The sequence below is a fragment of the Megalobrama amblycephala genome, linkage group LG17 (genome assembly GCF_018812025.1).
Source record: "Megalobrama amblycephala isolate DHTTF-2021 linkage group LG17, ASM1881202v1, whole genome shotgun sequence".
In the NCBI taxonomy this organism is placed as follows: domain Eukaryota; kingdom Metazoa; phylum Chordata; class Actinopteri; order Cypriniformes; family Xenocyprididae; genus Megalobrama; species Megalobrama amblycephala.
This window is the reverse complement of record NC_063060.1, coordinates 43933211-43944646: the sequence shown is the minus strand read 5'-3', so window position 1 is coordinate 43944646 and position 11436 is coordinate 43933211. Positions and strand designations below refer to the sequence as shown.

The window sequence follows — 11436 nt, the reverse complement described above, 5'->3', positions numbered from 1 at the left end:
TAATAATAATCCTAAAGAAAACAATAGGGCCTTCAGCCCCTTACAGGGCTTTGGCCCTAATAATCCTAAAGAAAACAAAAGGGCCTTCAGCCCCTTACAGGGCTTTGGCCCTAATAATCCTAAAGAAAACAAAAGGGCCTTCAGCCCCTTACAGGGCTTTGGCCCTAATAATAATCCTAAAGAAAACAAAAGGGCCTTCAGCCCCTTACAGGGCTTTGGCCCTAATAATCCTAAAGAAAACAATATAGCTGCGAGCAGCGATGGCGGGCCCAAGCCCGGTGGCACCGCCACCCCGGTGGCTTCAGGGCAACTGTGCACAGCGGGCAATAGGCACTTAAAACGGTTAAACATCAAAGGACTATGTCAAATTCACTCCACATTTACTGCACTACAAGGTGCCACTATAGAGCCCCTCCTCCCTGCCCATTTTCAAAGGATTACATGTGCCAAGTTTTAACATTATTCTGATGAATTTTGAAGCAAATCAGGTAAAAATAAGAGGGTGATCTCAATGTATGCTGAAAGTGACACATTTTCTGCTTCCAGTTGGTGGCGCTATGACTTTGAATCACAATAGTCACATCCATGTGATCAGCCTTGTACAACGAAGACTAAGCCGAAGTTTCATCAAAATCAATTAATGTATGCAGAAGTTATAACACTTTGTTTCCCTTTTCTTGCCATAAATTCGTTGCCTCGCCACGGCCAAACCGTTTGAGATATCCAAAATCCGTTTGCAATTAAACAACTTCAATGTGTTAGCAACAAGTTAAAAAAAGCTTGGTGTAATTGGATAAACCCTGTAGGAGTAGTAGTATAAAATTCATAGCCTGTTTTTTCAAAAAATTAACATTCAAACCAAAATAGCTGACTTCCTGTTGGTCGGAGCTAATGAATGTAAATTAGAAAATTGTCCGGCTTGATGAGAACAATATGTGTACCAAGTTTGGTGACTGTAGGAAAAACAAACCCCCCCACTTTTGTCAAAAGGTGGCGCTACTGAGCCCCTCCACCACGCCCATTTCTATGGCTTTGTCCATGTCTACTGGTTGACAATATTGATGTGTGTGTCGAGTTTCATGCAATTTGAAGCATGTTAAGAGCCTCAAAAAACACTCAAGAATATTATTACAGTTTGACCTGTTGCCATGGCAACAATATTTCAAATATCAAAAATCCTGTCATAGGTCTACATCTGCTGTGTATTGACATTACACTGATGAAGTTTGAAGCAAATCAGTTAAAAATAAGAGGGTGATCTCAAAACATTTCAAAAAGTGATACACTTCCTGCTGCCAGTTGGTGGCGCTATAACTTTGACTCACAATAGTCACATACATGTGATCAGACTCCTATAACGAACACACTTGTGAAGTTTCATAAAGATCAATATATGTATGCAGACGTTATAACACATTTCCTGTTTCCTTTTTCTCGCCATAAATTCGTTGCCTCGCCACGGACAAACCGTTCGAGATATCAAAAATCCCCTGGCAATTTTTTAATCATCAGTGTCTTGACTTCATGCTGACCGAGTTTGGTGGCGATCGGATTAATCGTCTAGGAGGAGTATATCAAATTCCAGAGCATGCGTTTTTCAAACAACCCTTAATAGCTGACTTCCTGTTGGCGTGACGTTTAACTTAGAGCACGAAAGTTGTTCGGCCCGATGATGTCTATATGTGTACCGAGTTTCAGACTAATACGTGCAAGCGTGTTTAATATATGGACCAAATTTTCAGACCTTTTTCAAGGGGCGCTGTTGAGCCCCCCTGCCACGCCCGGGTACCAGCTTCTGCCCGGCCCTGTTGGCCGCGGATTCCAATGTGTGTGCCAATTTTCAAGAGTTTTTGAGCATGTTAAGGCCCCCAAAAAGCCCCGGAAGACGGAAAAAAAATAAAAAAAAAAAAAAAAAATAATAATAATCCTTAGAAAAACAAGAGGGCCCTGCGCGAATTTTCGCTTGGGCCCTAAATAGGGCCTTCAGCCCCTTACAGGGCTTTGGCCCTAATAATAATAATAATAATAAACGGAGCAATTCCAATAGGGTCCTCACACCATCGGTGCTCGGGCCCTAATAATGTGCATTTTCTGAACAAGAATACTACAACAAAAGCTCCTTTCATACATGCATGACGCGTCGCCATGGAAACAATAAGGGCAAACATTCTAAAATAACAGTCGCCTTAAAAAAACTCGTGGGGTCAGCCTGAATATTTTAAAGGGTTTAAAGGGTTAAAATGCTTCAAAGTTTGATGCTCTTTTTACTGATACACATACAAACCCGTTAAAGGATTAGTTCACTTTCAAATGAAAACTAGATAAAAAAGTTAGGGTACTCTAGGTGGTTGCTATAGGGTGTTGATATGTGGTTGTTAGGGTACTCTGGGGGTTTGCTATGGTGTTCTGTGTGGTTGCTATGCTGTTACCATGGTGTTCTGGGTGGTTGCTGTGCAGTTTCTAGGGTATTCTGGGTGGTTGCTATGAGATAGATAGATAGATAGATAGATAGATAGATAGATAGATAGATAGATAGATAGATAGATAGAAATGGTCAGATAGATAGATAGATAGATAGATAGATAGATAGAAATGGTCAGATATTTAGATGATTCTTCATCATCGTGAGCTTCATTACAACCAGCCAAAGTCAATGGGATTTATCAGAGTAGATAGACAGCTCTTCTCACTGATCCGTTTACTGCAATTATATACACCTAGGATGGCTTGAGGGTGAGTAAAGCTTGGGCTAATTTTCATTTGAAAGTGAAATAATCCTTTAACTAAAATAATTTCTGAATCTTTCTTCAGATGCAGATGCAGTGCTACAAATGATGTGACTTGTGCCCTGTTGACTTAAAATAAAATATACGTAAATACAGTATAATGATACTAACTGTAGTTTCTTCAGCTTGAATTGTGGGTTCATCAGTAGATTACTGAGGTTTTTCACTCCAGAGTCTCCTAGATTATTCCCGCTCAGGTTCAGCTCTCTCAGGTGTGACGGGTTTGATTTCAGAGCTGAAGTCAGGATCACACACTGTTTCTCTGTAATTCTGCATCTATACAGACTGAAGACAGAAAGAGAAAAGACAATGACTCAGATCTATGATGATCAACTAACATGTTTAGCTTCATCCAGCAGACTTTTACTGACAAATAAACAGGGATATCCAGGTGCAGGTAACATGGAGAAAGATGACACATTGTTCATTTAAATATACTACGACATTGTAACAATATAAAGGTTGAAATTGTCGATCCATTTATGTTAGTTTACACATTAATTTAATTTTCAAGGTTGTTTCGTGTCAATGTCACCCTAGTGTTAATTTCGTCAGATGAGACGAGACGAAATATGTTCGTCAACGACCTTTTTTTTCATGACTAAGACGAGACGATGACAAGACTGCACCACTGTCCAAAAACGCTGACTAAGACTAAATTAACATGCATTATTGTTGACGAAAAAAGACAAGACAAAAATGTTTTGTATAAAATAAAAACTAAGATAAAATCTCTCTTCATTTTCGTCTTCAATCGTCTCTGCTTTTTCATCAGCTGTTACGCCTTTAAAATATTCAGAACGAGTTCGCGGCTTTGCGCTGTTGCTCAAGTTAAGCCTCGTTGAAGCCTTGTTTACACTGCATGTGTGTGCGGCTCGTTACGGCTCCGGCAAGGTGTTGTTCCGTCCTCTGCGCGATGTCAACTCAAACAAAGAAATTTCAAGTTTTTCAACTTCGAATCTCTTGTCGTCAGTTTCTAGTGATGTAAAATATGAGTGGGAGTTTACACAGGGTGATTATTTTGACTTTGTTTTGTATTTGAGCTGCGCGTCTTGGAGGCGAGGCGCCTATCTTTAGCGAAGCGGCGCGTCGAGTCGAAACTGCTGAACACACAACACCCAAAGCGAACACGAGTGACGAGCGACGACGACATGCTAGCTTTTGAATTGTGTTGGTTAAAATAAAATACTCTTCAGAACATGTTAATCATTTGTGAATGTGTCTCCTAAATCAGAAATTGAAACCCAGACACGTTTAACATTTGCATTCAACAAAAATCTTTCAACAAGTGTATTTTGTCAGGTAATTATGACATTTAAAGCTGCTGTAGGTAACTTTTGTAAAAAAATTTTTTTTACATATTTGTTAAACCTGACATTATGTCCTGACAGTAGAATATGAGACAGATAATCTGTGAAAAAATCAAGCTCCTCTGGCTCCTCCCAGTGGTCCTATTGCCATTTGCAGAAATACACCGCTCCCGGTAAGAAACAACCAATCAGAGCCAGGAGGAGTGTCTTAGCAGTGTCAATCAATCAAGCTCGCGTGCGCGCTGATCTCACCCCTCCCATGCACAGCGCCAGCGCATACAGGCTTCAAGATTACCGGTGTGCCAAACTGCCAATTCCTCAAGTGGCACCTGCTCATAAAATAAAGACGGGTAAACGGAAAAAGACAGATGACGATGATAAAAAAGCCAAAAAGAAAGAATTAGATAGAGCCCGAAATAAAACGAGGGTAAATATCGGAGCGGCTTTTCCGAGGTGGAGGGAGCTACGTGTCCTGAACGGATTAAAAACCGATGCAGAGTCAGCCACATTTCTGCTTGACAAGTAAGTATCCCTGCTTGATTTGTTTAATTTTTTAAGAACTACACAACTAAGATAATTTCAAAACAGGACTGACAAATTATGTATGGCATGGTTTCTTGTAGATTTCAGGGTGGTCCTTTGCATATAACATCGTTTTATTTCGCCATAAGCAAAGCTGCGGCACACCGGTAATCTTGAATTTGACGCCTGTACACTGTGCATGGGAGGGGTGAGATCAGCGCGCACGCGAGCTTGATTGACACTGCTAAGAAAAATATTTTTTTACAAAAGTTACCTACAGCAGCTTTAACCAATGTTTGAGATAGGTGAAACACTTTATTTACTGAAATGTTTATCAGTAATAATCTCAGTAATAATGTGTTATTTAAAAAAAAAGACAAAAATTTTTTGACTAAAACTAGACTAAAATTAAAAGACTTTTAGTCGACTAAAACTTGACTAAGATACCTTGAGTTTTCTTTTGACTAAAACTAACAAGGACATTTGGCACAAGACTAAGACTAAATTAAAAATAGGTGACGAAATTAACACTATGTCACCCTTGGTTTGATCACTGGGACAAATGTGTTTATGTCGGTTGTTTTCAGACACATTGTCGACTCACTAACACTTTACAATAATCTTTCATTTGTAACATTAACTACATTAGTTAACATGAACCAATGATGGACAATACTAGTACAGCATTTAATAATCTTAATGTAAGTTTCAACATTTACTAATATAGTTTTATAAAAAAGTTGGTTTTGTGACTAAAAGTCATTCTCTTTAAACACTATTGAAGGTAGAAACATGAATACTAATGTTGTTACTTTAGAGATGGTCCCTAAATTTGCGAATATCAAACGTTCAGCGTCAAAACTTTATGCCAGTATCTGCTTTCTTGGAGCCTATAGTATAACCTACATCTCAAATGAGGTGCGAGTTTGGTCTTTTATATCACTGTACGAGTCCATTAAGCTGTGTTAAGTGTTTTATATGTCCTGATGGCAGGGGAATCCTATGACGTATGAGGGAATCCCTAGTATTACAACACAGCACTGCCATATAAAGTTAAGGAAAACTTAACAACAGAGAGAAATATATGTCTACCTCAGGTTTAACGTTTGATCTGTACATCAGCATCGGGCAATAACATTATAATCTCGTTCACCGTAGAGAAAGCTGTAGCCTATACAGGGAAAGCAACCGTAAAGACACTGAATTAAACATAATTACAGCTTTTGTGACTTTATCAGCTTTTCTGCATTTATGCTGGCCCCTGATAATCATTACACATTCACTTATTGCTTGCTCTATTTCTGTAAATCAGTTTTTATGAATGAATGATGACTTACACTTCGTAAACAGCCGCTAGCGGCACCTGCTGGTGAAGTTGACCAACAGCAGATGGAGATCATGCATCGGCACTCTACTGCTTTTCCTGCAGTTCCCCGTATGTGAAATGTTGAATTTTCTGCCGAATTTGAACCACTGAATTTGTGGAAGCGAATTTGTAAAGCGAAATAAAATAGACTGACAATTGCTAGTCGAATTTTACAGGTTATATTTTTAAACAGAATGAATATTTTGGAAGTGAAATCTGAAAGGTGAATATAAATTATTGAATTTTTAATAATGAAAATCTGCGTGAAATATTTTTAATTTAAATATTCACAGCTTAAATATACGACCATGTTGAATTTCAGCCCATAAAAATGCAAGCCTTAAAAATACAATTCATCTAAATGCAAGCACAGCTAATGTAATGCATTTTTTTTTTCAATTAGAGCAATTCAACAAACATTTTATTTCAAAAACATTTGGCATTAATTTACTTCCATAGTTTTAAATATAAAAGTTTTCAGTTAACATTAGTTAATCCACTGTGAAAGAACATGAACAATGAATAATTGTATAAACTAACATTAACAGATTAAGGAATTTTAAGTATTTAAAAATATAAAAAATATTAAGTATTTAAGCAGAAAACAATCAAACAAGTTTTGGAAAAGGTTCATTTGCTTTAGTGCTGCACCGTGAGGCAGTGTCACGTCTGATCTGGGTTTAGTTTAGTTTATGTTTTCATGTCTTTTATTTTGTATAATTCTCTCAGTCTTTCTCCTCGTGTGATCATGTGCTCCCCCTGTTCATGTGTCATGTTCTGATTGGTTCCTTGTTTCATGTGTCACGTTTTTATTGGTTCATTGTGTTCTGGTGTTTCTTGTTTGTTCATTAGTGTCTGTGTGTGTATATAGCCCTCATGTTAACATTGTCTTTTGTCTGTCTTTGTTCCCTGTAACTGCTGTTGGTGAGGTTTATGTTCATGTTCCTTAGTCAAGTGTTTCTTTGATATTTTAATTTTGTTCACGTTTATTTGAATACAGTCGTGGTGGTGAGACGAAGCTTCATGAAGCTTTGAAGCTTTCCAGGCAGATTGTGTTGAAAAGTGGATCATTTCTCTAGGCTTTTAATGCACACAGAGACACATGGTGGTCAATGGAAATATGGTGCAGGAAAAAAACGTTTTTTTTTTTTTTAGTTCGACAGCACCAAAATGTGTGTTACATGGTTCATGATACATTAACATACACATAAATAAATAGTTCCGAATTATTTATGTTCAGTGTTGATTCATAATGTTTCATAATTTTGTAATTGGGCAATGCTTTTGTTGAACATACGAGAAAAAACAAAGTTCTTTAAAGCTGAAGTCCGCAACTTTTTTTGGTTAAAAATGATCCAAAATCAATTTTTGAGCAAGTACATAACCAGCAAGTGTTCAAAACTATCTCCTTACCTTAGCTCGATTCACAACGGTAAGCTTGTAATAATGTTTTATAATAAGAGCGACATGGCGGATTTCCACGGGAAATTCGAGCATGCAGCAGTTTGTCTGTGCATCATTACGTCACGTCCAAAAACAGAAAGGAAGGATTTCCGTCGAGAGGCTAGTCGGTTTTTATCACGTGAGGATGCTGCCGGTAGCAGCACATTTATAGCCTTTTCTCACAGCAACTGAAATAATTAAACTTATCATTTTGATGGCGGATTGTAATCCAGGAAGGATCCAAATAACAATCATCAGTGACAACTGGAGATTCACACATAGTCAAAAAGCAAAAGACTTTGGACTTTTGAGTGGCTACAGAGATTGAAGATCTACAGGCAACGCTAATATACACTAAATACACAGTCACGCAGTGCTGATGTTGTTAACATTAACAATTTGAGAACAATATAACAATAATAATATTTTGCACGGTTTGACGTGATCCGAGCTAAGCGATCGTTAGATTTAATCACCATTTGCAGTGCAATTTATTGTAGGCCTAAGGCTTTTTTCAGTTGTTTTTTTTTCAGTTTTCAGTTTTTTTTTTCAGTTTTTTCAGTTGGTCAGAACAAAAGTGGCAGACATGTTACTTACTTGTTCAGATGATATTTTCCAGTGAAAATTCTTATATTGGTAATACTTTCAAGACGTAGAATCTGTGATTCTGAAGTTCAGTATCCACTGGTGTGGTGACTGACAGCAAAAATTAGATTCATCTGCGCTGACGAGCTGTGCCGACGCACAACGCACCTACAGATAACTATTCCGCATATGACTGCAATTGCAGGTTTCAAACAAGAGATGGCGAGAAAGAGGAAAAATGGCGGACTGTAGCTTTAAACCGGATAAAAAATTGAAAGTGATTAACCCTCAGGGGTCTGAGGCTGATTTGGGGCCTGGAGAAGTTTTGACATGCCCTGACATTTGTGCTTTTTTCAGTTGTTCATAAACATATTAATGGAAAAAGTGTCATTACACTGTATTCAGCACAAACTAGGCTACAATAATATGTAAGGAACATGTATGTACATGTTTGTATTTTTGAAGGAATAACGTTTATGCGTGGTTATTGAAAAAACAAAAAACTTAAGTCACTGAAATAAAGCCAAAAAATATATATTAAATCTTTGTTCACAAGACTTCTGGGTATTGGAGGTTGTAGACTAGAGTTTTTGCTTCAAAATTATGTAAAAATTATCATTCCTTCTCCTTCATATAAAACAATAGAGAGATTTAAATTTTCTAAAACATCTTTGGTCAAGAAACACAGTATGCGTGGAGGCGTGAATCCTCATGTATAATGGGTGATTCTCACCTGAGAAGACAAAAGAATCGCATAAAAGAGCTCTAATGACCTGCATAAATAATGAGGCCTTTCAGTCAGATAGGCTGTGAAAAAACCCTCTGTTGATCATGTCTCAAGCTCATCATAATGTAAATCAAACATACAGAAAAAACAGCAATACTGTGAAATATTATTACAATTTAAAATAATGGTATTCTATTATTAAAATATAATGCATTTCTATGATACAAAGTGTCTGAACAGTTATGTTACCTCTATGGCATTTCATATAGGCTTTTAGCTTAAAAGCATGCACATTTGGAGAAATATTGATGGATTCTCATGTTTATGTCAATTTTCTATACAGAGGAGTATTTATTCATTATTTATTGTCGTCACTGTGAATGCTGGATACTGTGTTTACAATTCATACTTGCAGCCGGAGGGCGCTCTGTACACTTTTAGTCCACAAATGCCAATGCTAAAGAAGAATAGGCAATCCAGGAAATAACTGAACTAACAGAGGCCAGAGATCGCTAACTATGGCTATTAAAAACACTTTTCAAGACAATAAATACACGATTGAGACGATGTATGCATGTATTGACTGAATTTGCGTCTGAATAGTGTTCCCTCCGTGGGCGTGGCCACATTAGCGGATAATGAGCTGAATCAAGGACTTCTGACATGGCTCTCTTTTCATACAGATTACATAAACACAGAAGGTTTGTTTTCGATTTGACTTACACGATTTAAAACCTGACATTTCAACGTTTTTTTAGACACAAGTCTATTTTTTTGTGATTAGTATTCACTAAGTTACAGTTCATTTTCTGAGAACTATCAGATTGGACTTCGTTCAGAGGGAGACGAGAGATCATGCATCATGTTAGTTTTCTTTATTATACAAAAAGCACAACATTTTGTTTTTACTCTGAGTGTACACAAATAAAAGAAGATATTCCACAGATTAAAATGATGTATAGCTCTTAATTTTATGTGCAACATTGACAGAGTATTTTGAGTCTCTTTCACACTGGTTAGAAAAAAAACGCGGTGATCACGCCGGCGTGACCGCCGACCCGAGGGAGTTAAGGTGGACTGGACAGAGAGAAGTGGAAGTGCTAGTGTAACATGAGAGGGAAAAACACATTGTTCCACCAAAAGTGAACCCCTTCTTGAAGCATTTCACTCAAACGAGGCTTTGAACATCACTGGTGACATCATTTCACTAAAACAATACAAGCCTCGATACGGAGCTCTGGCAGGAAGAACCTGACGTTCACGACCCAAGCTTCGAAACCTCGGTATCAGGAGTAACATCACTAGAATAAAGCTGCACTTGTGTTCAGTCAACTTGCCTTCGGTGGATCTTATTACAGGCAGATACTGATCACAGATTTTTAAAATGCATTTGTTCATAAGTTACAGTTTATGCTGCACCAAAATTAGACATTTTACATTTTGTGAAATACAAACACTAAACTGAAAGCAGTTATGAACAGTTCTGATGTCACAAAAAAACTTTGTTACACACCAGCAATCAGTAAACATGATCACATTCAGCAGTCATTTTCCAAAAGAGCAATCAATATATACACACTTATATTTAATTTACAGAATTAACCTGTGAAAGTTAGGAAAGACATCTCAGTGTTTATAGTGCAGCTCTTTTTCAATCTATCACTGTGGCGAGGGGGACGTGGTTCAGCGAAGTCTGCAGCGGGAGAAAGAGTCGGGAGACGAGCGGTGAGTGAGTGGGTTAAACGCAAATGACGAACACCTGTCTCTTGTTTCAGTAATTGGCGTGGAGAGAGTATATAATGCCAGGAGAAACCGGAGTGGATTAGAGAGAGAAGGACTACTGACTGCTGCCCACGCTGGATTTATGCTGATTCTGTTGGAGAGACTTTGTGATTTATTTGTGACCGTTTTGTGCCTGTCTGCACACCTTTTTTTTTTGTGGAATTATTTAATAAAAGCAGTCAGCAGTCAAGCCGACTCTGTCCTCTTCCTTCCTAAACATTGAACTTTGCTACACTGGTGCCGAAACCGCTGATAACCACTGGTGCCGAAGACTGATACCGCCGCCATGCAATCGTCCTCCGGAACGCCATTTGCAGAGATTATCAGCTCCCTCGCGGTCATGCAACAGGAACAACACAAGGCCCTGCTGGACTTGAGACAGGATCAAGAGAGGTGTTTTCAAGTTGTCGTCCAAGCCCAGCAGGAAGACCGCGAGAGGTTCCGGAGCTGGATTGACCGGGAAGTTCGACCGGAAGCCCTGGAACATCGAGCTGTGCCCACCCACCTACCACTCAACAAAATGTTGAGGATCTGAGGACGACCCGGAGGCATTCATTGACTTGTTCCAAAAGACGGCCGAGCTGTCGGGCTGCCTGCGGGACCAGTGGCCGATGCGCCTGGTCCCGTTGCTCTCTGGGGAGTCCCAGATAGCGGCACAGCAGCTTCCGGTGCAGAATCTCCTGGTCTTCGACGACCTGAAAAGGGCCATCCTCCAGCGGGCCCTTCGTGATGGCCCAACAGCTCCGGGACTCCTGCCGCAAATGGCTGTTGGCTGAGGGAAGCGACGTGGAGAAGATCGTCGATCGTGTGGTACTGGAGCAATTCATTACTCGGCTCCCAAGGAAGACAGCCGAGTGGGTCCAGTGCCACCGCCCCACGTCGCTGGACTCGGCCATCCACCTCGCAGAGGACCAT

The 11436-nt window shown here is 39.0% G+C and overlaps 1 protein-coding gene across 1 annotated transcript in view; it reads right to left on the bottom strand.

Moving 5' to 3' along the window:
• Positions 1–2245: 2245 nt before the first annotated feature.
• LOC125251955 (NACHT, LRR and PYD domains-containing protein 12-like) overlaps positions 2246–11436 on the bottom strand; it is a 78500-nt gene continuing 69309 nt past the window's right edge. The window contains exons 15-16 of the mRNA XM_048165012.1: positions 2898–3071; positions 2246–2267 (exon numbers count right to left, since the gene is read on the bottom strand). Of these exons, the coding sequence (XP_048020969.1) occupies positions 2246–2267; positions 2898–3071 (196 nt within the window). The remainder of the gene's footprint in view (positions 2268–2897; positions 3072–11436) is intronic.